This window comes from Equus caballus, chromosome 25, assembly GCF_041296265.1.
Source record: "Equus caballus isolate H_3958 breed thoroughbred chromosome 25, TB-T2T, whole genome shotgun sequence".
Lineage (NCBI taxonomy): Eukaryota > Metazoa > Chordata > Mammalia > Perissodactyla > Equidae > Equus > Equus caballus.
The window spans coordinates 19,338,427-19,365,500 of NC_091708.1; the positions used below are offsets into that span (position 1 = coordinate 19,338,427).

At 44.2% G+C, this 27,074-nt stretch overlaps 1 protein-coding gene across 6 annotated transcripts in view; it reads right to left on the bottom strand.

Annotated features, from left to right (window-relative positions):
* The window catches only part of ABCA1 (ATP binding cassette subfamily A member 1), a 132,002-nt gene extending 107,456 nt beyond the window's left edge, over positions 1-24,546 (bottom strand). For 2 of the 6 annotated variants that reach the window (XM_023629810.2, XM_001493790.7), the window contains exons 1-2: positions 24,222-24,546; positions 3,874-4,038 (exon numbers count right to left, since the gene is read on the bottom strand). In XM_023629810.2, coding sequence (XP_023485578.1) covers positions 3,874-3,939 — 66 coding nt within the window. In that variant the 5' untranslated portion in view covers positions 3,940-4,038; positions 24,222-24,546. Of the gene's footprint in view, positions 1-3,873; positions 4,039-6,417; positions 6,825-24,221 lie in introns of those variants that run through there. The other 4 variants (XM_070250906.1, XM_070250908.1, XM_023629813.2 and 1 more) reach the window with 2 other exon arrangements.
* Positions 24,547-27,074: the final 2,528 nt, after the last annotated feature.

Sequence of the window (27,074 nt, forward strand, 5' to 3'; positions counted from 1 at the left end):
GAGGACTCTGAAGCCCCTCACCCTTCCTGTCCCAAGCCCTGTTTGTACTGAATGACTGCCACCCACACAAGTTAACGGTTACTTTGGACCCAAACTGAGCTTTGCACCCAAGTTTCGCAACTCAATTTCAATGCATTCTGTGCCCGACAGGAATAGCGGAAAGCTAACCCTGCCTGATGGTTCCCATGAGGCTGCACAATGGGGGCACAAGAAAGAGGTCCCCAGGATTCATTCGCAAACAAGGACGCTGAGCAAAAGGGCAAATGGATGCCTTTCAACAAGGTTGCTCTGGGGTGTGCTGTTCAGCTCCCAGCTTTTACAAATTCTTTCTACTCTTCCTCGCAGCAGCACACAGGCCCCTATAGCAGGGCAGCCTCCTTGAGACCTGCAAACTAATGGCCCATTTGACACATTTACCACTTGTTCAGGAAATACTTATTAAGCATATCCCAGGTGCCAGGCTCTGGGGCCAAGTGTGTGCATGCCAGGATCTCAGAAGGTGGTAACGAGCAATGATTTTCCATACACTGTGGGCAAGAACGATCACGGAGCTGCTACCTTCTTCCCCTGCCTAATGGGCAGGACTGGTTCCGAGTGCACAAGCTAACAAAGTGGCACCAAAGCCCCTAACAGGTTCCAATGTCTAATCAATACAATCTAGAAACGCAAGCCAGGTGGATTGGGAAGCAGCTACCGGTCAGAATTTAAGATCCAGGGACATTAAACGGTTAGTACAGATAAAGCAAAGCCTGCTAAAAAGGGCCTGTGCCTGGAGGGCCCCCAGGAAATTGGTTCTGGTGCTACTTCCATGATGAACCCACTCTGAACCCTGCCCCCCTGCCCCAAACACCAGGTCCACCAACTGTACAGGGGACAGGCCAGATCTTCCCAGCTCTGACAATCTAAGCATCTGCGACCTGACATAAATGATGTTTCTTTCTCTTTCAGCAAAATACATTTCCTTTAGAAATCAGGAAGGGAGGAAACAAGGACAAGCTCACAGGCAGTGCTGTATTATCTAGAAAAGCCCTTCTGTGTCAGGATGCTGGGTCCCTACTTCCTCCTTCAACAAGAACTCTGCCACAAGGCTACAGACTGCCTTGACTAAACCTGTCTATCTCCCTGATCTTAACCTTTTTTTTTTTTTTGAGGAAGATCAGCCCTGAGCTAACTACTGCCAATCCTCCTCTTTTTGCTGAGGAAGACTGGCCCTGAGCTAACATCCATGCCCATCTTCCTCTACTTTATACGTGGGACGCGTACCACAGCATGACTTTTGCCAAGCGGTGCCATGTCTGCACCTGGGATCTGAACCAGCGAACCCCAGGCCGCTGAGAAGCAGAACGTGAGAACTTAACCGCTGCACCACCGGGCCGGCCCCTTAACTTTTTTGAACCCATAAGCCATACTGAGCAAGAAGCAACAAGCTGTGACCACTGGAGACTGGCCTAGTCTGGATGGCCCCACCCTACATCCTATTCCAGGACCCTGTGCTCCTGATCCCTTGGTTGACCTTGGGGAAATCCCTTCCCTGCGTTGTGCCTTGGTGTTCTCATCTGTACAATGAGAGGCTTGGACTGGACTACCCTTGAGACCTCCTTTCATTGCTAAGATGACACAATTCTTTCCACTACTCACTGGCTAATGGACACACTATGGCAGAGAGAGTTTCCCATCACGTGGGCTGTTGCCACCAGGATGAGAAGAGGCAGGAGACCTGGACCACAGAGAGCCAAGAAATGAGGAGAGGAGATGAACACACAGGACCTGGGAACAGCCATGGGAGGCACGGACAAAGGCAAGGAAGAGGTTAGAAACTTGAAGATTTTGAGACTGAGGATAGAAAACATAATGATACTACTGTAAAGCAATTTGACACAGTGGTTTAGAGTACCAACTCTAGAGTCAGATTATCTGGATCTGAACCCTACGTGTGCTCCTGACTAGCAGTGTGGACCTCAGACAAATTACTTAAACTTTCTCTGCTTCAAGTTGCCCAGTACAAGGAAATAATACAATAACACAAGTTCCCCAAAACAAGGAAGTAAGAGTACTTCATAGGGTCTTAAAAGGATTAATCTAATTAACAACCTACTTTAGTGCCTAGCACATGGAAGCTCATTCTACGTGTTTGCTTTTACTATATTATATAATATTATGTTATATTTTACTATTACTATTATTATTACCCAAGACAGATAAGATATGTAGATTCTAGTTACTACTCTCTCACTAGTGACCTGGGGATTCAGTACTCATTTGTAAAGTGAGGGGCTAAAAAAAATCAGTGTTTCTCAAACTAGAAAATATACATATATATTCATGAGGGATTATATATGAGTTCTCTGAGGATTTTAAACATTTTGTGTTTTCATTTCAATGGTCATCTAAACAAATTCAAATAAACATGTCTGGATTTTCTCAATGCCTACTTCATGACCAAGTTCTGGCACAAGACTTCAAAGCCGAAGTTTATATTTGTGTTTGTGATTGTGTTGGCCCCAATATAATTGTAGCAACCTAATGAGAAAGGAACAGACGCAGACACGATTTATGAATGATGAGATTGGACCAAATGAAAGCCAAATGACATCAAATGAAGGTTGTTGGAAAAATGGTTGGAGAATTGAGCCATGAGCACATAGTCATATAGACTGTCCGATCTCAAAAGGGTCAGCACTACAGCATTCACAGCCAAAGTCACATTCCTACTCATAATTTGGTTTCAGCTAACCAATGTCAGCTGTCTTACTACATTAAGGGTGTTAATTTGAATTGTATTGGTTTTGCAATTTTGTTTGCATTTAATTTGTAAGTACGTATGGGTCATATGATTGTATAATAGCCTGGAAGTATAAGGAGTTTATCTCTAGTTTATCTTCATATATGCACATATTTAAGTAACATTATAACAAAAAAGAAATTTAGTGAACACTGCCTTTTTTTTTTTGCTTTTAAAGGTGGTCCAAGCATTATTCTAGTTTGAGAGACGCTGAATTCAATTCTCTCCAAGGTCCCTCACAGCTCTTTGAGTCTAAGAAAGATGACCATTTTAGTTACAGACGTGTTCAGCTTTGTTAAGACAGCCAAGTGGGGATGCAGGCTTAGAATTCAGGAAAAACGGCAGCGCAGGAAACAGAGATTTAGAAGCCAACTACAGAGAGGTGCAGCTAAACCCAGGAGACTAGATGGGATTTCTGAGTGTTCAGAGATAGACAAGCAAAGAGCTGATGTCTGAGCTTCCGGGAGTTCACCACGCCTTATGGCCTTCAGCTTCCTCTGTGGAAAAATACTCTTCACGTGTGCATGAAAGACGATCTGCTCAGGATTACTCGAAGAATTACTGTCCCATCTGGGAAGGGAATGGCTTAGAACAATCCACAGGAATAAAACAAATCTCAGCTCTATAGCCCTCCAGGCTTGCAATCAAAGTGGAAAGGAGAGAGTCTACACTGAACTAAGAGATCCAGTCTCTGAGCTCTAAGAGCTGGGCCGCTAACTCACTTTATTCCCACCTCCCAGAAATACGGGGGGCCTATTAGGTTCTCTTGGAGAGCCAGGTGGCCCTCAGGACTGCAGCAAAAGGAAAAAGTGGAATGGTCAGGGGCAATTCTGTGCCAGATGCTTGAGGTCTGAACTCAGGCCTGGGCACTACCACAAACCAAAGCCAAGACTTCTGACCGGCTGAAAATCGGCCCTCTATGATAAGCAATAGGGCCATATCAGGACCACACAGTCCTGCGTCCACCAGGGCCACATTCATTCAATCACTTTGAGAAAACCAAGAAGACTCTCTTTCTCCCCTCCTCCAATCCCCAACTCAAAACCATGAAGAAAAGCATGGGAGACGCCCCTGGAGAAACCCACGCTTACCGTTTGTCTTCTTCTGAAAGTGAGGTTCTTCCACAGCAGTAACCTCAACTGAGGCCAACAAGCCATGTTACCTCAGCTGGCACCCACGGCAACCTGCGTGTGGCTTGGGAGCCTGTGAAGGCCGTGGCCAGAGCTCAGGGCAGGGACGCTGTGGCTGGTCATTAACTGAAAGATAAAGCAGGAGGGGAGAGAGCTGTCAGTTATTGCTGCAAAGCCATACACCAGTGAGGGCTGGTACTCCAACCTCCTCACGGGAGACCTCAACACCCAGGTCTGCGTCATGACTACTCAACAGGTCATGAGTCCCCGACTTCCAGCCTGGGGGTTCTCCAATAAACAGAGATTCTGGAGGTTTTCTGGTGGTAGCCTGTGAGCTAGTCATTATAATCCTAATCATTTTAGCTCCACTGGTGTGATCACTCGGGAATGAAAAATACACTTATGAAAACAGACTTACATGAGCAATCTTAGTGGCCAAAACACGGAGGCTGGAAATGGCATACTGGAATCTCAGAGACCTCCCTCCCTTCTCTAGGAAAATGCCTCCCCTCACACAAAATGTCAGCAGCGTTTATCAATTTTGCCTTGAACCTGGGGTAACTTATGCTATTCCCTGAAATTCACTGTAGACTACATTTTCATCTGGCCACAAAGTCGAGTCCTTCAAATGATAAATGGCACCATGGATAAAGCAGTTTCCCGATCCGGAAAGCCACAGTATGTCTTAGATGACTGTGAGTAAACACTAAGAAAATGCCACCTACACCTGGCTCCCAGGTGATGAGGACAATCCCAGTGCTATGTGTCTGTGGAAAGAAAAGAATATCCCGTGGAGAATCGAATCAGCCAAGGCAGGCAGAGAGCATCGCCGGTGAGACTGACAAGCTCCCAGTGTCCAGACATATGCACACTTCTGGCCTGGCTCCACCCGCACCTTCACGCAGAGCCTGGCTCCCTGGAGGACTGCTTTGCCATGCTGGGGAAGAGGAGGTCCTCACAAAGAAGGGATACAACATTCTGGGTGTCGCAGCTGCCCACTCAACAACTGTATTTATTTAACACTGGAATAATCCCAAGGAGTCATACCAAAGTTGAAGAAGGGACAGAAAATGAAAAACACAAGACGGGAGGGATACACAGGTCAAAGTCAGGCCCTGCCCGCACTTCGTAGTCGCGAACCCTTAGCAGAAACCAGAAACCAGCTTTACCTCTAAAATGGCTGAGTTAATCCTTGTGGCCTCTAGTGGAGGAGAGGTGGGAGTGGGATATTACACATGAGGAACAAACAGCAAAAAAAGCTAAGAATGTAGCGAGCACTTGTGGATATAAAACCAAGGTCGAGGGGGCCGGCCCCCATGGCAGAATGGTTAAATTCACGCAGCCCACTTTGGTGGCCCAGGATTTCGGCAGTTCGGATCCTGGGTGCAGACATGGCACCACTCATCAAGCCATGCTGAGGTGGCAGTCCACATAGCACAACCAGAAGGACCTACAACTAGAATATACAACTATGTACTGGGGGGTTTTGGGGAGAAGAAGAAAAAAAAAACCAAACAAGTACTGGACTAAAAATCCTTAAGTTCAAATCGGATCTCAATGCAAGGGTCAACCTCTAGTTGGATTTTACCCTTCTGCCCCTACAAGACTTGGATTAAAAACTTCTAGACTGAAAAAGAGAGTGGAGAGAATTTGCAGTGTCTGAAAAAAAGGAATGACCCAGTATTATGTATTTTGATTCATTCATTGACAATCCAACAAATCAGGATTTCTTCTGAAATATTCAAGCCTTAGGACCTATTTCTTATCTTTATCAGCAAACTTCTAGAAGGACTCAGACCCCCAAAATTTCTCACTTCAAAAATAAGAAGAGTTAAACAAGCATTGTGTCCCTTTGCAATTTGCTGTTTAAAGATGTCAACTGGCCTCCGAGTGCTGAGAGCCAGAAGGCGATTGTGAGACGCGTGCTTGTAATCCCAAACTGTTCTGTAAGTGGCCTAGGACAGGGCTTGCATTCCAGAAACAGTGAAATAAATAATTAGCTAGATTTTTCTCATGCAAAAGCTGCTCTCCAGGCATCACTTAGTTGATTTAGAAGCTACATGAATCTTTTCAGATCCCCAAGGTAACAATGAGGAGGCTGGAACACAAGTTTGTAATTAAAAGGAATATTAACCTAGTTGAAAGAGTCCAGATATGAATTAGCTCCAGCTTCCCAACTATGTGCCCTTGGCCAAGCCTTTACGCTCTCTGAGCACCAAGTTCCTCATTATAAAATGGAGATGACAATATCTACCTTGCATGATGTTCCAAGGATTAAATGAGATAATATAAGTAAATTCCCAACATTGTAGATGGCACATTATTAGTGCCAAAGAAATGAGTTCCTTTCCCCTAACTTATCTTGCTCTCTCCTATCGGTACCGTCTAGCAGAGACACAGTTACATGCTGTCCCAACGTTCTTTTCTATTTCCTGGGACCAAACCAGAGCACAGATTGCCTCCCTCAAACCTGAGTGGAGAATCTCAGAGGAAGAGAAGACGCACCTCGATAGAAGTTCACAAGAAGAGAAAAGGGCAGGAGAAGTTTTTTTGAGAATGTCTTCCTAAAAGTAGAGTTTCTGGGTCTCCAGATCACAGGTTCCGATCCCAGGGACAAGTTCCGATCTCCAAGAGACACGCAGAAAAGGTGAGCAAGAAGTAGCCCGGAGCAGCAGCAGAGTGTTCTGCTCTGGCTTTCCTGGGCGCGAACAGGCAGGCTTCTTGTCCCGATTTCCCCACCGACCTTGGCATGGCCCTGGCCATCCACATAATTCCCTCCTCCCACCTCAGATCATCGTTGGGAGTACTTCTGTCCAAAGAGGAGGGTTTGGCAATGCCCAACCCCTCTGCTCAGGTAAGTGAAGCCAAAAGCACATTTCTACATCAGTTTTCCAAGGAAATGAACAAACAAACCAGAACTAAAAAGAAGGCGGTCCTATGTACTGGATTTCTCAATGTTCCAAAGCTAGTAGCATGTTCGCTCCTGCCCTTATGCACATTTCCAGTTACTGGCTGGAAAAGGTCCCACTTCACAATCATAGCGAGTCAACAGGCCACTCTCAGCCTGCTCCTGGGTGACCACAACAGCCACTTCACTGGTCTCCCTGCCTCCAGTCTTTCCCCCTCCCATCCATTTATCACAGAAGTTATTCCACTAAACCAAATATCCCCCACTTAAAACCCTTTGCCATCTTCCCACCGCCCTGAGGATAACATCTAGTCCTCACTATGGTCTCCCTGATGACTCCAGCCTTTTCTCTTGCCACTCCTCCCCTCCTGATGCCCCAGAAAACTACTCACAGGCGCTGAAGAGGCTGCGCTCTCTCCTATCACTGGGACTTCCTGGAGTTGCTCCCTGTCCTGAAACACTTGCTCACAGAACTGTCAGCCTGGCTAACTCCTCCTCAACCTTAGGTCTCCATTTAGCAGCCACCTGCTCAGGATCCTCGCCTGATTACCTCCTCTGCACTAACACCTGGGTTAGGAGCCCCTCCTAGGTGCTGCGGGGGCAGCCTCTGTTCCCCTACTCTGAGTCCACACGGACCATTCCTGTTTCCTTCATCACTGTTTTCCCTAGTATGAAAAATGGTACTTGACATGCAGTAAGCGCTCGGGGACTGTCTGCTTAACTAATTAACTAAAAGATGGACATGAGAATTGGGTTTCAGAACATTAGAGTGGTGGCATTCCTGGGCCTGTGGTAACTGATTTCTCAAGCTTGATTAATGAATTCAGGTAAATTGTCCCCAGAGAGGGAGCTCTGTGTTCTGCAGGCTTCCACCACACACTCGTGAAGGCCACAAAGGACTGCTGAACTCCCCAGGTGACTCCTGGGGCATCCGGGAAAATGTAATTGAATCTAGGTCTGCTTCCCACAAAACCAGGTTGAGCTACGGACCGAGCAGGTCCTGCCAAGGCCAGTGGAGCCATGAAATCTGCTTTCTGCCAAGCTTCACGTTCAAGTGTGAGGGGCACTCCCTCTAGGTCTCATTAACAGCCACCCAGGTGGATCATCCCTCACCAAAATTTAATGGATAGTTTCCACACCCTAACCTTCTTTTGTACAGTATGGACCTAGCAGAAGTGATTGTTCAAACCTTTGACCGATTTTTTACAGAAATTTTCACTCCAAATGCCACTGATATTTTAAAGTTATTAATATCTAGAAAATAAACAAACTGTTAAAACATGACCTTCTAAAATAAGCAAAGACTCAACATCATTAGTTGCAAGAAATGCAAATTAAAACCACAATGAGATACCACTACACACCCACTAGAACTACTAAAATTTTAAAAATCTAGAAGTGTTAGCAAATACGCAAGCAGCTGGAACTCTCATAGACTGCTGGTGGGAATGTAAAATGGAACAACCACTTTGTAAAACAGTTTAGCAGTTTCTTGTAAAGTTACACACAGACTTAGGATTCAGCCCAGCTATCCCATCCCAGGTATCCACCCAAGAAATGAGAGTGTGTGCACACAAAGACCTGTACGTGAATATTTATAGAAGTCTTACGTGGAATACCTCAAAGTGGAAACAACCCAAATGTTCATCAACTAGTGAATAAACTAAAAAAGAATACTACTCAGCAGTAAAAAAGAAACTACTGATATATGCAACAGCATGGGCGAATCTCAAAAGTCTATGCTGAGAGAAATAAGCCCGACACAAAAGACTACATACTATACGACTCGGTTTATATGACATTCTGGAAAGGTGAAACAATAGAGACAGAAATCAGATCAGTGGTTGCTAGTGTTATGGTGGGGAAGAGGACAGACTGCAAAGGAGCCCTGAGTGATGGAGTTATTCTACATCATGATTGTGGTAGTGATTACACAAGTATATACATTCATCAAAACTCATCAAACCTCACACTTATAAAGGGTAGATTTAACGGTATGTAAATTATACATCAATAACCTGACCTTCCTGCCCCCCTGTGAAAAAGCACCTTCTATTATAATAATTAACATAGTCCACAAGTCAAATCATGCCTTGGAAGACCTAAGCACTGCATAGTGTAAAGCTTGATTATTGTGTGTTTCCCAGGAAGGTGAATAGTGTATAAAATATTCACTCAGTGGCTATTCACTCAACATCCAACTCAGCCTTAACTCTGCACGATTCCCATTAGCCACAACAAATATTTACTGAGTGCCTATTATGTGCCAAAGGATGTTCTAGAAACTGGAGATTCAGCATGAACAAAAGAGGCAAAGTTCCTGCTCTCATGGAACTTCTATTCCAGCAGGGAGGTGGAAAACAGACAGATAACACTGGGTTATTTGGCAGTGGGTGGTAGGAGTCACGAAGAAAAATAAAGCAGAGTAAGAGACAGAAAGTCACAGGGGTGGGTAACTTCTTTCTGATGAAGCCCCTTGAGGACAGTGAAATGAGAGAGTGGGCCATATGCTACTTGCAACAGGGTCACGAAATGATAGCTGGGACTGTGAATTCTTTTAACTTTTCCCTAAACCAAAAACCTGAAATGCCAGACAGACTCAGTGAGGCTGGCAAAAGAAAAAAATACAGGTTCAGAGGGAGCTTGGTGTGAAAGGGGAAATGATGACCCCAGTCAGCACATACCACACTGCTCCCCCACCCCCTTCCTCACCACAACAGTTTGGCCCTTTTGAACCTCATGTGTAAGTTTTAAAGAAAGATAAGAGATATAAAGAAGAAAGGAGGAGAGAGGAAGAGGAAGACACGCTAAAAAGACATGGTAGGAGGGTTTTTTCCCCACTTGGCAAAGCAAAAATCAAAACAGGAACGACTTCCCGTGACTGCCTTCCACCCTTCTAAAGCATGAAATCTGTCTACGGAAATGCAATAACAGGAAAAGATGCACATGTTTGCATTGCTACCAGAAACTCTTCGTTTGTGCAGTCACAAAAAGGTCGCTTGGTCTTTTTGCTTTCTGCAAGAAAACTGGGAGTACGTGAGACCATGCCTTACAGCTTTAGAGCTGAGCTTCCTTCCAAGGCTGGGAGTCAACCCCTTAGCCAGGGCACGCTCCGGAAGGGGACAGTCTCGAGGTCGGAACCACACAAGCCGCAGTTCTCACTGCGGCAGAGAAGTGAGACCGAAGAGGCAAAAGAGGACAACCTTTCACAAAGGCCGTCCTCCAGCGGACCGCTGCGTTAGCTGATAGATAGAATTCCATGCGGTTTTGAAGACCTGCTCACACCATACCCCTGCTCCAATCTTATAGAGAAGCAGAGGCCCCCAAAAAGCAAGCGACTTGCTCAGAGTCATCCCCTAGAGTCAGAGTGGGCCTCCAGGTTTCTCAAGAAATAATTTTTTCAACAACTCCGATATGCTTTTTCCCATCATGATATTTCTCCTATGATTCCGTTTGTTCTGAACACAATTTTCTCGCGAGTTCTATCCAAATAGTTTATATATGCAGGACGGGAAGTCAACAACTAACCTTCATCCTTCAAAAACAGTGGTTTTATGACAGCTATTTCTCTAAACTTTAAATAAGTAAAAGTGTGTGTGTGTATGTGCATCCTTTGTTAGACAAATTTCCACATAGTTACTAGAAGTGAGACAGAAGTTGAAATTTCTGAAGATGGCTATCAGGATCTCTCTTGATGAAACTGTTTCTAGATGTAAATACCAATAAACAGCTAGCCAGTAACCTACAAAGCAGGAGGTAGATTTAAGGCAGGATTTAACTACATCACATATGAACTGAAAATGTGTTGGCACTGCAGGTCAACTGATTGCCTGCAGGTCAACTGGTTGCCTATTCATAAGATGCTGATGCAAAAATCACAGATGTTTATGCATCCCATCTAAAGAGAGATGTGGAGGGTCCTGTAAAATGAGGATATGAAATCTGTAAGCCCAACAGAGCATGTTTGCTTTGGAAAAGGTTGGCTGTTTAATTGCTTCCTTTGAGTACATGTCTCTGGATCAGTAGCCACATTCAGGGGGAAAGCTAATGAGGTTACTGACAGTCAGAAGACCAGACTGAACAGGCTCACGACACCCGTGACTGAAGACAGGACATGGCTGCTGTAGTGGTGGGAGGGGATTTTGAGTCATCCTGTGACTTCTCCCAGACTGAGCCCATCAGCTTTATTAAGCCTGAAGCTAATTTGACTACCAGAGTTTAACTTTTCTGGCCTCCAGAAGCTACTGAGCTCTCTACCCTTAAGGCCATCCTTGTGAGCCCTTAAATTTCACCCCCTTGCAGTCCCCGATGATTCTGCAGACCCACAGTTTCAGTAAAAATGCCCTTAGTTGCCATTAGGCTCTCAGAGGCCTGCAGAAAGGCCATGAGCTGGTACTCAGCAACCCCTGAAATTGCATTCCTACTTAGACCATAACATTTTAATACTCAAATTTAAGGAGACAAAAGGTGCAAGAAATCCCCCAAGATAAAAGTCAAGGATAAAATGAAGCCATTCTATCATTCTAAAAGAATTCTCTCATTCTAAAAGAGGCTCTGCTATTGTACTACTCAGTTAAAAAATACAGATCCAGTGAATTTTATCAATTCCAAGAATCTGTAACTTAAGGGGACTTTCTTGAAATTACCAAACGCATCATACTTACGTGATTATTAGTAACAAGTCTATAGATAACTGCATACTCTTCTTTCAGTCTGGAATGTATATTCAATTTCCTGGACAAAACTATTTGCTAATAGCTAATTTTCAAAATGAGGGCTATGAAAGAATACATAAACACTGAAAGTTAAAAGAGAACCATGAATATTGCACACCTAGCTTCTGAGAAGCATAATTCCTCATGCTGTCAACAATTCTATTTTAAAGAAGACTCAAAAGATTTAAATCTATTTCTATCATGTCATTGATATTTGGACAACCAAAGATCCTTTTTATCACTCTCAACAGTCCAGTTGCTACTAGCTAAAACAGTCAGGCCTTCTAAAAGCGTCAACAGCCAGGGTTTCTGAAAGTGAAGCTGCCCTGCACCCAAGTCCTTGTTTCACCATTGTAAAATTACGGAGAAATTCTAACAAAATGTCAGACAGAGCCCTTCTTCCCCTGCTAATTTCCATTAAGCAAACACAGAGCAATCTTCAAAGAAACACTTCAGCAAGCAATGCAACTATTTGCTTTTTCCCTGGTGGGGGGTATGTAGAACATAGGAAAGAACTTTTCCCCTAGAAAAGAAATCAACCTGTCAACATTATGTGTCATAGAAAAAAAATCAAATTTTTTCAACCACAATCGTAAGGCCAAAATAAGGCCTTCTTTCTCGCAGGGAAGAAACTATTGAAGTCCTAAACACCCTGAGTTATAGAAACACAAGCAGGACTCCATGAGCAGTCCTTTATTTGCAGACAAACTTGATTGGATAATGTTCCCTGTTGTTGTAGTGGGTTTTCAAAGAGAACTTTAGGATAAAAGGCTTAGTGACTGTATCAGCAAAAACCATTTTGTTTGGCTTACATCTCTGAAGGGTCAACATCTTCAGAGGTTCAACCTTCTCCCAGCCTAAAGGGTTTATTTTTATAAAAGTGCTCAAAGGATCTAGGGGACAGACAAACCCAATGCCTTCACTGTCTTCCACTTCCTTTGGGCCTATGCTCCTATGCCGCAAACTGCCCCCCAAACATCTTTAACTCTTTTATTTTCTTGAATTAACTGGCCCAGTAGAGAGAAGGGAGGTTTTGGAGTCAGAGAAAACTGGGTTTGAATCCTGACTCTTCTACTCAACCAGATCTGCCACCCTGGGGACTCCGGGCCCCTTATCCTCTCCGTAATATAGAGCTAATGATGTGTATAAAACATTTAGCCAGTTCCTGGAACAAAGTAAGTATCCAGTAAACGGTAGCTTTTATAATGATTAGTGCTGCTGACTTCACAGGGTAAAGCATTCATCAAGGGTGGGGCCCAGAGTGGGCAGTTTATTAAAGGAATCTCTCTTCTCTCTTCTCTGTCTACAGAAGGTAGTATTTCCCCCAAAGACCTCTCGAGAACAAACTGGAGCTGTCTCCAGTGCCCAGCTCAGTGGGAGAGGTGAAGGGCTTACGCTGGTTTCCTGGTGCCCGTTCTGGCCATTGTTTTACCACAAAATCCCCTTTGGGGAGCCCCCATCACTCACTCATACTATTCTCTCCACACTCACGGCAGTCAACTCCTCTTGTCCACGTAGGTACACTGCCCCTTCCTCCAAGCCTTCAGCACCTGGCTCAGTTTTCCTGTCTACCCCACTTCCTCCAACCTCCAAGTCAATTACCTCTTTGCAATCTGGGCTTTATAATGCTGCCATCTTTTCAGCTCTCCCTACAATCTTTTCCAGTGTACCAACTTATCAGGTGGTCCCTGCTAAATTGTAAGCCATGTGCAGCAAGCTATTCTCAGCATCTTATTCTCTGCCACACCCATTCCAGTGCCCAGGATGACTCGTGCTCCATAAACACTGGAATGAAAGCCTCTGAAGTAAAACCTCAGGGGTGAGAAAAGATAGTTTGTAGCAGGTTCACTACAGTAACAAATCAGAAATTTCACTGAAAGTAAAGGGTAGCCAAAACCACGACAAAATTTCCAGCTGTGTTCAAAGAAACACAAGTTCAAACGGGAGTACATTTAATTTGGTTTTCCTCAAACCACTCTAATTTGTTGGGAAGGAGTCTTATTTTCATTGACTTCATGTGAGCAAAGGAGAATCTAGAACTTGCCAGACTGAGGCTCCAAGAACCCCTGTTAACAGGCCATCTAACAAGGACACCTCCCCTAGGGGCTCAACTCTGAATACAAGACTGTCAGCCTTGGTCAGGAGCCTGGAATGCTAAACCTATAGGCACAAGTCAAGAACTCACTCAATGAAGCTATCAACACCTGGATACAATTTTTCCACCTCAACACATTATTCCTTTTACTTTTGCCATAATGAGTTATCTACTCTCAAGGCTCTTGCCCAGATCTAGCTCAGAGTATGTGACCAAACCCAGCAGCCTTCTCCAGAACGTCCGTCTTCTTTCACCAGCCATTTTGACGCGGTGCAGGCAAATAGCGTGTGTCCGAGATGCCTCTGTTTCTGCAGCTCGGTGAGGACCAGCTAACTAGGCAGGTGAGAATTTACTCAGGGTTCCACAGCAGACCCAGAGGCACAGGGTCTAAACCCTGCCCTCCCAACCTTAAACTGAACTCCTCTCTAATAACCCAAACAAACCACTTTGCTGGCTGCCTCACTAAATTAAGAGAAGAAAGAGGAATAAGATCACAAGTTTAAATCCTCATGTTTGTGATTCTGAGAAACAAAAACTGAAGGCTGTTAGCCTTTTTCTTAAATACTGGCAAGATGAACTCCATTATTTGAGGTCTAAGAGGATCCTCCAAGAGGATATAGATCTGTGTTATTCCCATATTACCATGATTCTGAGAATTCTTTCTAGAAAGCGCTACTGTCATTAAGATTTTCACAAAGCAAACATTTTATGCGCCAGAAAACAAAGTGCTCAAGGACAGATGGAAGTGAACTACTGGGTGGAACTCCTGTTAGCCTCCTTTTTTCAACTGTGATTTTATAGTGGCATTTTAAAACCCACACAATCCAATCTCCCAAGCGACCATGTGCTAAGTGTCTATATCAGGTGAGCATCAGAGTCCCCAAATGGAGTTCCACCTAAGGACAGTGTACCTTGCTGGTCTCAGCAGCCCCCAGGGGCACATCCACTCCCCTTAATGAAGGCCATTCAAACCAAGTGTCAGACACCCCTCCATTTGCCCAGCAGAGGAGAAAGCCACAGTGTGATCATGTGAAATGTGACTGGAGTTGGAAACTGGAAAATGGCACTAATTCCGCTAAATTTGCAAATCCTCCAACAAGATTGACAACTGAATAAACACTCTTTGACCAAAGGCTTTCTTTATATTGAACTCAAGGTCCTTACTACAATTAACACAATCATCAAAGTAAAAAACACAACAACAACGAAAAAAACACCCTGCCTTGAATCACAATTAATCTTAACTGGCCAAAATTAGCACAGAGTTTTGTACTTTTGCATAAAGGGATCAGTCCCCAGGAAAGCTTCGACCTTCACCACTTCTGTACCGATTTCCTTCCGATTCGAATTTCCAACCAAAGAGCAATTTTTATTTGAGAGTGGAAAAAATCCAGTTGAAAAACCCCTTAAGATTCAAATTGGACCAACAGACAGAACAAATAAACGAGGCCAATCCGGTATTTAAAGATTCAGTGTCCATTTTAAGCTGAAAAGGATAGGCTTTTATAGACACAATTTCTTTTTTCTCTCCTAAAACGACATGGTAAATATTACCCTAAATTCTGGTACAGCAGCAAGAAGCCTGGATTAAAGAGGCAAAGGGCCAAGATTGTAATTTCCAGTTAATGACAGCTGGGGAGTGAATTTAGGCAAGCTATTCTACCACCAGGAGCCACAGAACAGAAAACAAGTCTTCACGATGAAGCTGTAGTAGGGGATCTCCTGAGTCTAGGGAAACTGCCTGGAGCTTGGGTATCAGACTTGAGTTTGACTCCCCGGCTCTGCTGTTAGCGAAATATGTCAACCATGAACAAGCTGTTTAAGTTCTCTCTGTATCAGGTGCACCATCTGAAAAATGGGGCAAACTCAGTATTTCTCCAAATCGCAATTATAGGAGGTGAATTTAAGCGATTCTTAGAAGATTTTAGGAGATGGACAGGTACAGTAGTAAACATGGAATCACATAAACAGAAAATTTTGCTCTTTTCAGCCCTTCTTCAGCCTTTATAAAAATTTTATTAGATTAAGGAGAAAATCTTTGTTTGGTCTTTCTTCAACATCTCTTCAACACTTGCTAACTTCTCCTTAACAAAGTGAGAGCAAGTCTCAGAGTCAGCTAGCACCTTTGGAAAGCAAGTTTAATTCATAGATAGACTGTTTAAAAAAATTAATTTTTATTCCAATTATTTCTTAAGTTACCTTCTATTTGTGACAACCGTTACAGGGTTTCAATTTAGAGGACCAATATAAGGTTAATTTTTTTTAAATTATATACTTTAAAAAATTATATTGATGATTACAAAAATGTGGGTCAATTTAGGGGCTGGCCCCGTGGCTGAGTGGTTGAGTTCGCGCACTCCACTGCAGGTGGCCCAGTGTTTCGTTGGTTCGAATCCTGGGCGCGGACATGGCACTGCTCATCAAACCACGCTGAGGCAGCGTCCCACATGCCACAACTAGAAGGACCCACAACGAAGAATATACAACTATGTACTGGGGGGCTTTGGGGAGAAAAAGGAAAAAAATAAAATCTTTTAAAAAAAAAATGTGAGTCAATATAAATAACTTAAGAAGCTGCCTATCTCAGGGTCACAGTGAAGATTAAACAAGGCAAAGCACAGGACAGTCTAACCCACGCCCTGCTCTCATCTACCCACAGCCGATGGGTAAAATTTCAGTCAATGAGGAATAGGAGTAGAGGATACAGTGCAAACAAAAGCAACCATGGAGGATGGATGTGAGGTTCCAGAACAATGAGGATCCAAAAATTAGCAGGAAGGGGTTCTTAAAGTAGAAGTCAGGGAAAAGAGGAAAACCTGTAGAGGGAGATTCAGTTAACAAATAGTTACTGAGCCACACTGTGTGCTAATCACTGGTGAGAAAACCAGGTGCAGTTCCTTGAAACATGCCTCTTATAATCTGGGACAAAGCTGTCAAAAGGGTCAGAGTGTTATTTCAAAGAGCCTTGAATGCCAAGCTAAAGATCATTATGGTGGCAGGTCCTTAAAGTCTTTTGACATTTGTTCATCACCTAGTGCTTTACATGGTGTTTGAAAAATATTTGCTGAACAAATAAATTTCAATTTAATAGGGTTTTTTTGCATGTTAACACATTTAATATATATATTGGTTGGTGATGCTGTGGAGTCGATGCTGACTCCTAGCAACCCTGGTACAGCAGAGCAGAGCCTTGCCTGATCTTTTGGCACCATCCTCCCACCTTCCGGCGCTATATTAGACAATGCTCTGTTGCTATTCACAGGGTTTGCAGGGCCGATTTTTTTGGAAGTGGGTGGCCAGGTCCTTCTTCCTAGTCTGTTTTAGTCTGGAAGCTCTGCTGAAATCTGTCCACCACGGGTGACCCTGCTACTATTTGAAATCTCCGAGGCATAGCTTTCAGCATCACAGCAACATGCAGTTGCCACAGTATGACAATCAACAGATGGGCGGCGTGATTCCCTGACTGGGGAATGAACCCAGGCAGTGGCGGTGAGATTGCCAAATCTTAACCACTGGACCACCAGGGCTAGCCTAATATATATATGTGTATATACATATATACATACACATTTTTTTTAATATTATATCTTCCTCTTCCCTCCCTCTTCTAGTATCAGAGATCACACCTAACCCCAGTAAGATAAACTGCCACCTCCATCCCAAGGCCCTGAGTCTGGGAGAACGGTCTACAGGTCCCTCTAAACTCCTTAGTCTGGGTCTTCACTTTCTCTCTGCCTTTCCAAGGAAAGCTGCTGCTTCCATCAGTGTTGCCTTTATCTCAGCTTGGATCATCTAAATACCAGATCCAACTGACTTCAAGCTGACATCCCCTTGGGGACTTGCTTCTTCAAGAAAACAAGCTTGGTATGACTCTTGGCAAGATACAATTATTCCCAACCTGGCACCCTACAGGAATTTTCAAAGCAAGTGTAAACGGGGATATGAAACCTAAACAACTTCTCAGCAGTTCCTTTCCTCCTCCCATGCGCCTGCCATGCTCCTTTTTCTCCCTTCTTCCTTCTAGTCCTAACCTATTGTGATCTCTGAAACAACAAATTCAGAACAATGCTTTAGAAAGCTCTGTGTCTTGCCCACCTCCCCCCAGTGAGAGTCTTCTGAGATATTTAGAAATATCCTTACAAGGTTAGTCTAATTCTCATCCTAGGATGAGCATTGGCCCTCCTTTCTTGGAGAATCAATGAGTCTTAGGAGTTGGTTAGCTTTTCTTTTTATCACATACGGGCTTAATAGGAATGCAATATAAGAAGCAAAACTTATATTCAAAATGGGGATGTCCAGGATGGAGAGTCCAAATGAGTATTCTATTTCAGAGAGATTCTCCAAATGGTGATTTGGAGATAAGAACATCTCCCTGTGTCTCATTACACCATGTTCGCACTCTTGAAATGTACTGAGATGAACCAACTCTTCCTTCCTTTACACTTCAGATGAGAATCCACTTTTGTTTCTATGATTCAAGTCTTTATCCACCTAATGCAGATAACGAGGCAATTTCAACAGCTTTCTCTCCTCTACCTTCCTCTCCTCCCATCATCTTCCTTTCTTCCGTCATCACTCTCATCAGGAACGCTCCTGTGCATTCCCTGGTATTCTTCCCTCTACCTTTCAAAACCCACATGATCTGTTAGACTAATGCTGAGCATGTCTCTCAGGACATATCTGTGGGCAACTCCAATCAAAGGATCATCCTTTCTTCTAAATGCAAACCTGCACAGTTAGATGATATAAAAGCTTGAAGGGCTCTGTAAAAGTCATGTACTTTATCCTCTTTCATTTTATAAATCAAGAACCTAAATCTCAGAAAAGTAAAATGACTTGCCCAAGGTCACATGGCTCCTCAGTAGGTTTCTGGAATTCTGTGTAAAATACCATTATATGTAATTATATGTAAAATTTGGAGTGTACATGCCTACGTATATTTTTTATGAAGAGAGAATCAACAGCTTTCATCATATTCTCAAGACAGTCAAAAATCCTCTCTCCAAAAATGATAATTACTGATTAAATTTTTATATATAAAATTCTTCCTAGGAAATGTCCCATACTGAATACCAGTTATAAAACATCTTGACTTCAGGACTAGCCAGATAAAATGCTTTGATGTCCAAATGCTTCTTGGAAGTTGTATTTGGCATAGAAAACACTGCAGAGTTTTAAACAAATACACACACACACACACAAAGAATGAAGACAGATCCAATGCAAAATAGGTTATTTTGTTTTCTTAAAAGTATTTAAATTCCAAATTACTTAGTGAATTATCCCATTTTTAAAAAATCAATTAATGTGCAAATCAGTCTTTGAATGTGAAATGTCACAGACTATAGCATTTCCCAGATCACAGCTGCCTCAAAAAGAGAAATGAAACTGAATGGAATCAGAACTGTTTGTTCCACTAAAAGTAAACTGGCTTAAATAATTTAAGTATGCACTAAAATTTCTCAATCTATCATAAACATAATCTTAACTACGGTTATTTCCCATATAATTTATTTCTAACACTTTTCTGTGATTGTCCCAGAATTTAATTCATCTTTTAAAATATAAGAAACAAACATTAGCTTCCCATTCTCTTTGACTTGTACACGTAAACATTTATTGAACCTCTTCTATATCAAGGGGGTTGGACTAAGGACTGGGGAGAATGAATCAAAGATCTCCTCCGGGGGAAGCATACACTCAGGAGGAAGACAAATAAATGTTAACTATAACAAAAAAACACAATTAAATACACGACATGAATAGTAGTGAAATCCAATCCTACAGAAGTCAAAAAGAAGGGGCTAATTCATTTTAACTCAGTGAGCGCAGGAAGGAGTGAATCCAGGAGAGCTTATGAGAAGGATGGCACTTAAATTATGTCTTAAAGTAGGTTTTCAAAATGGAAAAAGACAGGATTTTAAACTTTACTTTGTTTTAGGAACCAAGTCTGATGGCCCTCCATTGTTGGAGTAAATCTCTTTGCTTTAATATAGTTTGTGGTCTCAGCGGAACGCAGAGAACCGAAGGCTCTATCTGAAAGCAATTTTACTTACAAGATTTTCACTCTCTGGCTTCATATGTTTCTCAAATGTACGTCTCTAAAACATCTATGCTGGTTACCTATCCAGGGAACTATTTTCAAGCAAAAATATCCAAAGGAAAATGGGGGTTCACTCTGCCTTTTGCTAGTATTTCATTTGTCAAAACTGTAATACTTTGATGAAGTCTTTCCCCTGATATTGGTAAATTCTTGAAAACCAAACTGCTGGGGATGCAACCTCAGCTCCACTACTTACAAACTCCATGATCAGGCTACTTACGCTGCCTGTGCCTCTGTTTCCCCGTCCTAAAATGAAGATAACAGTATCCACCGTCATGCGATTCTCACGAGAATCAACAAAATTATTACACGTAAAATGCTTAAAACAATGTCCAGCATACAGTAAATCAACAATAACCGTAACTGCTTTTACCAAGAAGAAATGTTTTCTAAGAGTTTGTTTCTAATCTGCTACACCAATTTTTTTTTTTTTTTGAGAAAGATTAGCCCTGAGCTAACATCTGTTGCCAATCCTCCTCTTGCTGAGGAAGACTGATCCTGAGCTAACATCCATGCCCATCTTCCTCTACTTTATATGTGGGACGCCTGCCACAGCATGGTTTGCCAAGCGGTGCCATGTCCACACCCGGGATTTGAACGGGCAAACCCCGGGCCGCCGAACATGTGTGAACTTAACCACTGCGCCACCGGGCCGGCCCCAATTGCTACATCAATTTAATATGAAGTTTCCCATCCTATTTCTCTTTTATGAAGCAGACTTTGAAAGTGTATTTACTTTCAGAGAAAGATGTCTTAAGAAAAGGCTAACTTTGATTCCGTGACAGTAGACAGTAATGGCAGTAACAGAGACATAACTTCTTTCAAAAGCTCCACAATAGGGAGAGAACAAGCAGAGACTGGATTGTATTAAAACCCACAAAAAGAGCTTCACCAAAGTTGGGATTGATGGCTAAACTAATAGTTCTCCTCCCTTTTTCTTTTTTTTTAACATACTTTTACAGCCAAATACTCTCTTTCTATTCTCTATGCATTGCATAGGAAAATACTTCGATATCACAAACCTACTCACAAATATTTGACTGAAGCAACAGTCAAGTTTTCATTTTTAAGCCAAGTAAAGAAATTAGAGTTGAGTGAATCTTATTGTATGTTCTTTCCACGATGTTGTAATCCCTATGCAAGCAAGGCCCCAACAAGCTGAAGAGATTTTGGCTGGCCCACTCACAGCAACAAGGGAAAGAGGATAGGGGCTGTAAATTCCGATAAGGACTATAGTAGATGAATGTTCCAGAACACAGTGAGCATCCTCAGAAAATCCTCTGCTTGCAGCGGCTGAAATTGTACCACTTCACTCCATGGTGTGGGAGTTAAAGAAGTCGGGAGCTCACTGGCTGGATTCATGTCTTAGCACTGACACCTGCGACATGTGTGGCCAGGGACAAGCTAGTTAACCTCTCAGCTTCTTAACATGTAAAATACGGATCATAAATGGGTTTGTTGTGAACAGTAAATTAGTTCGTATTTGAAAAACATATGGAAAAGTGCCTGGCACACAGTACTATTTAACAGTGCCTATTAAACAAACATTGCAATAACTTCGGCATTTATGATTATTTCCACACGCAGATACGAAGACGGTCTCAGTTTGTTGGGTAGGCGCTCTCTTGGAATAGTTGAATAAAACAAATTTTCAGAAAGATCTTTTAAAATTTGATGCTGGAATAACCGACCATAGGAGCATTATATTTGCATGATCTCTTAACCAGACAGTAAATAAAAATATATTTGGATTTGAGAGTATTTTAGAAATGAAAATATCACGTATATCGGTATTTTCTAGACATCCAAAAGGTTCACAATTAAAGAGTCTAAGGCAATGTCAGTGTAATTATTTTAGGAGCTAAAAACTGAAATAGCAAAGATATTAACAATTTGCAATCACTAAAAATATAGCACAAGGGCCAGCCTAGTGGCACAGTGGTTAAGTTTCTGCTTCAGTGACCCAGGGTTCACTGCTTCGGATCCCGGGTACAGACCTACGCACCACTTGTCAAGCCATGCTGTGGCAGGCATCTCACATATAAAGTAGAGGAAGATGGGCACGGATGTTAGCTCAGAGCCAGTCTTCCTCAGCAAAAAGAGGAGGATTGGCGGCAGATGTTAGCTCAGGGCTAATCTTCCTCAAAAAAAAAAAAGAAGAATATAGCATAAACAACTTGGCTAATGGGAAGGAAGATCCCTAAAAAAAATTTTAGATGAAAAAATATTCCAACTTCTCTCCATAAGGTACATACTACAGAAGATAATAAAAAGCTGTGTCACTGAGTTTCATTCAGTTTCATTATACCAAGTCAAAATGTGTCCAGGGTCTGTTCTAGGACTCTATTTAGAGGCAAATCGAAATACTTAGAAGGCTTGAGATTTCAAATGCTCATCTTGAAGGGACACACAAATCACAGATGTCTGGGTCACGGTCAGTTATGTCATTCTGGAATATCAGGCAAGGGGGCTTGTGAAATGCTCTGACTGTAGCAGCAAGTCTTGTCCCTTACACGGACTGTGTTCAACACTAAGGCTGGTCACTCTGATTCTGCTTTTTCTCAAGAGGATACCAATTTGCTCTGTGTATCCAATGTTTTCCAATAACTCCCTATCATGAACTATTTTAATGCTTTATAGGAACACTTGAGGAACAGGCTGACGATGGAAACTTGGTACTTGAAAATTATTATACTCTCTGAAGAGGTTCTCCTCCAGAACATCCTCAATGCTTTCACACTTTCTTTGATTTGGGAAAAGTGTCTCAAGAGAATGATAAGAACAACAGAAAGCCTCCGTTATTTTTGTGGTAGAAATGAGAAAAATGGGCTGAAATAAAAGGAGAGATGAAAAATTAAGTACTTTTTTAGTTTGGATTTAAGTTTTGCCTCAAAAGATCAAAATTTAGCTTTGGGTCCCAAGCTATTGTTGAAAGAATCAGTAAAACTCTTCTTTTGAACTTGGAACATTTTGCGAGGTGTTCTTTGTGGGAGGTGGGGATCCGGCCTTAGAAAGTGACTTTCTAATTTTCATCACTAAGGAAGTTTTTAAAAATATCAAATTTGTCCTCTATTATATGAGTGTATATACTATCCACTCACTTTGTGAGACGTCACTGAAAAGTCTTGGGTTTTCAAAGTTGATGCTATCAGTGCTGCAAAAGACAAGGGCCAATTACTTCCTTTGCCAGATGCTTCTTTCTCTCCTCTTTCTCTTTCCTTCTTCATTTGCTCTCTCTCCCCGCTCTTTTTTATCTTGTTTATTTCCTTCTTTCTGATAAGTGCTGAGAGAGAGACACCAACACACAACGCTGGCACTAGCCCACGCCTCAAGAACCTTCTGGTTTAGCAGTGGGCTGCGGGTCTGGGAAACATTCTAACAAAAAAACAGATGGGCTTTTGCCTCATCCTTCAGGTTTCCTACCAGTTTGCAACCATCCGTCTTCACCGATCTCGGTCGGGACCCGCGAGGCACAAAGCGTCGTAAAGCCCGGCCCCATTCTGGCCACAGGGCCGATTCCCAAGCCACCCAGCCAGGAGGCGCTGCGGGCCAATCCCTCGAGGCCACCGGCCGCCCGCGCCCAGCCCTCCCCACCCCCACGCCGAGCCCAGCCGCGCGGCGGAGCTCGGAGTTCTGCACCGCCCGCCGGGGTTACTCCCGGTCATTCCGCGGCACCATCTCGCCCCAGCTTCCCCATCCGTGCCGGGCCTGAGGCTGCCCCAAGAGACAAGCAGCAACGGGCAGGAAGATGGGGGACGGGGAGTGGGTACCTCAGCTCCAGGTTTCCACAGGCTCTCCTTGTCTTTAAGTCTTCTGTTTTTAAAAGGAACAAAACTCGTCCCCGCGCAGCGCCGGGGACACCGGCTCCGGTAAGCGCACGGAGACCAGACGCAGGACCCCAGGTCAAACAAAGCCCCCAGGCCTCAAGTGAGCAATAGCACTCGGACCCCGTTTGGGACACCTCACTGTCGAGTTCTTGGGGAACAAGGACGCGCGGCTCCAGGTCCGGGGTGCACGGGGCCGATCCCCAGGTCAGAGCCCAACTCGGGCCAGCTTCTTAAGAACGGAGTAGGGACTGAGTGTTGGCATTTGTCCCGATGGGCCCCCGCCAACCTGCAGCCAGAGGGGTTTTCAGCCGGCTCGGGCGTTTCGGAACAAAGGGAAGCGCTCGATGCCGGACCTACCACTCTCCCTACTCCGGCAACAGCATGACCCACTGCGTCCGCTACTGCGCCCTGGTCTCCACGCCCAGAGATGCTCCCCGGGCTGCACCGCAGGACCAGCACCGAGTGCAGCAGCGCCGAATTTCTGGGTCGCGGGAGCTTCTCCTAGGACATCCTCCCCCATTTATGCCGCCCCTGCCCCATCTGCGTTGCAAGAGGTGGGATGTGGGGGTCCCAACCAAAGTCCCCAAAACCGAGCGCTTCTCAAAGCCTCCTCCGCCCCGAAACAAAACAATAACGTCCAAGTCACTGGAGAGCCTCTTACCTGTTTTCCACTTTTGTGTTTGCCTGCCTTTCCCCCACCCTTTGAAAATCCCTTCCGGTAAAAAAGGGGGAAAAAGGAGCAAAGCGCGCCGCGAAATTGGCTCTGGCGGCGCTGGTCCCGCGGGGCCCGGGCCCTGCCCACCTGCGCCCGGGCGGACAAGGGTCAGCTCGGCTCGGCCGGTGCCGGCCCCACTCACTCTCTCTCGGAATTACCGGGTTTTTGCCACGACTAGTTCCTTTTATAGATTCGGCGGCGCTGAGCGCCGGGGTTACTATCGGTCAAAGCCTGTTCTTTCCCTCCTTCCCCGCCCCTTTCCCCGGCCTCTGTTTATGTAGTTCAGTCACTCAGCAGAAAGCACGTGGAGCCGCGCCCCGCCCCTTAAACGGGCGACGGCCCGCCGCTCGGGCCCGGGCTGGGGGCGGAGTGGGGTCGGGGTGCTGCCGGCATCGCCCGGTCCTGGCTCGGCTCCCCCTGCCCCGGCTGGGCCAGCCAGCCTAGGACGAGCGGGAAACGCGGGGCTTGGGACTGAGCCCAAGACTGACTCTTGTCCACGTTCCGGGCAGCCGACAGCACTGGTGGAAATCGCTTCCCCTAAACTCGTGCTTTTGGCCATTTTTTTTTTCCTTGTTAGTTTACTCAGTCGGAGGCATTGCGGGGTGAGAGAACACGATGCTGAAACTCCTCCAGACGCCAACCCTTTCGTCCTTCTTTCCTTTCAAATGCACGGGGTGTGGGGGAAGGTGGACAGTCCTCTGGATAATTGGCTGTTTTTGTTTTCCACCACAAACTCTGACTTTAGTATTCAACAGCGACTTTACTGCCTTTGGGATTCCCGGCCATGGCCTCCCAGGTCCCTGGGAGGGCCAGGGAAAAGCATCTTGCTACTTCTCTCTGTAAACTGGGGGGAGGGTGAAGCCGCCGAAAAAAACAGAACAATGTGGACCCAGCCCCCATTTTATTTTCACTGTATTGGTCAGCACCCTAGTGATGAATATATAGGGCTTGTATTTTGCCTTCTATAGATTGCAAAGTGCAGCTATAGAATCTCAGTGGCTAAGCATTCCAGTTCTCCAACTTCTTCCTCTGGCTTTGGCTTTGACAGTCGGGAGAAAAACCACCCACCACACTTCAGGGACAGAGGGCAAGAGTGCCAGTGGAGGCCCACATACTTTAAGTCTAAATATTTAAGTCATAAATCAAGTCCACAAACTTAAAATAAATGTGTCCTACCTCCACAGAGTTACCTTTGGAGCAACCTGGAAGGGCAGGTTCAGACTCCACAATTTGACCTGAGTTTTGGCAAAAATGTGGTGGAGTGGGAGAGCCAGCCTCCAGACCTCTATCTTACCACCCCCAGCTCCATCATATTCCAGAAGAACCTGCACTATGTGCATGTGGACCCCCAGCTGCACAAGCCCCCTCCACACTGCAGTCAAGGCCCCAACTTGAGCCCAGATGGACATATCAGGGGTTCTGTCAACACTCAGGTCAGACCCAGTGAGGAGGCCTATGCAGGCCCTAGAAGTGCACTTAGGGGCCTTAGGGCAAGGAATTCTGGGGTCTAGCTACTCATAACTCTGGTGATATGGCCCTTTGACCCTGTGGACTGCTCACCCTTAGGAAGGGATGGAGTTTGAGGAGGGCCAGAGCAAAGCCTTCTGAAACCCAGGGCCCAGGAGAGGGGTCCCTCTTGCCTGGATCAAAGGACAACCCTGGCTAAGAGACTGCATTCTGGGGTCAAATTTGACAGAACCACTTGATCTGCAACTTTCTGCCCCAACTTTTTCATCTGTAAAATGGAGAGAATATGTGTGCTGTCCCTGGTTTACTGGGGTTTTCTGAAAGTGAATTTTGTTTATTTGAGCTCCTTGGAAGAATGGCACTGTAAACGAAGAGGGTGTTATTAGCTGACAATTAAAGTCATTTTCAGGTACCAGCCTTGGCCTATAAAGTTTTTCCATGCCAACCTTTTAAAACTCTAAGTCTAGCAAAGAGTTAAAAGTAATCTCTGTAACCTTCTAGATAGAAGGGGAAGTTCCTGGAGGAGGGGTTGCTGTTCCAAGTATGATTTGGGGGAGTGATTAGGTCTCACCAACTCTATTCCCTGCCCACTCCACTTCCCCACCCCGCCCCCAACCACCTATCACAGTGCTTAAAATCCCACCATCAAAATCATTCTTTTTGGAATTTTGAAGGCTATGCTTCCCAAGAACACCCCTATTAAATTAATTAATCCCTTAGATTTCTCTACCGGGGAATGAGTGACAGTAAGTCCTGTACGAATAAGACAAAGAGAGGATGTGAGCCCAAGAAGAAGAGGAAAGCCCCAGAGAGAGGACAGCCAGTGATTCTAAATACATAAGTCTATGGCCCCAAAGGAATAAAAAGACCTGCAGTTCATATCTGAGTCACTTTAATTCCAATACATAGTTAGACATCATCAAGCAATTAATATTCAAATAAAAGTATATAAGGAATCACCATTATTTGTGGAGTAAACTATGTATAGTATAGGATCTCAATAGCTACAAATTCAGCTTGATTGGACTAGTGCAATCCCCTCTGTATTAATGTGACTCCTATTGACATATAAGCAAGATTCAAAACCATTACTGCTTCTGGACCTGAGTAAGATGTTTGTTCTGTTTGTCATTGGGATCAACAAGTTAGCCTGGATTATAGAGAGATACATTCCCCTGAATTACTAGTTGATTAATGAGTTATAGTTCTTCTTAAAAGCCATCCTTCCAGGGGCCGGCCCGGTGGTGTAGTGGTTAAGTTTGTGCACTCCACTTTGGCGGCCCAGGGTTCGTGGGTTCGGATCCCAAGCGTGACCTACACACTGCTCATCAA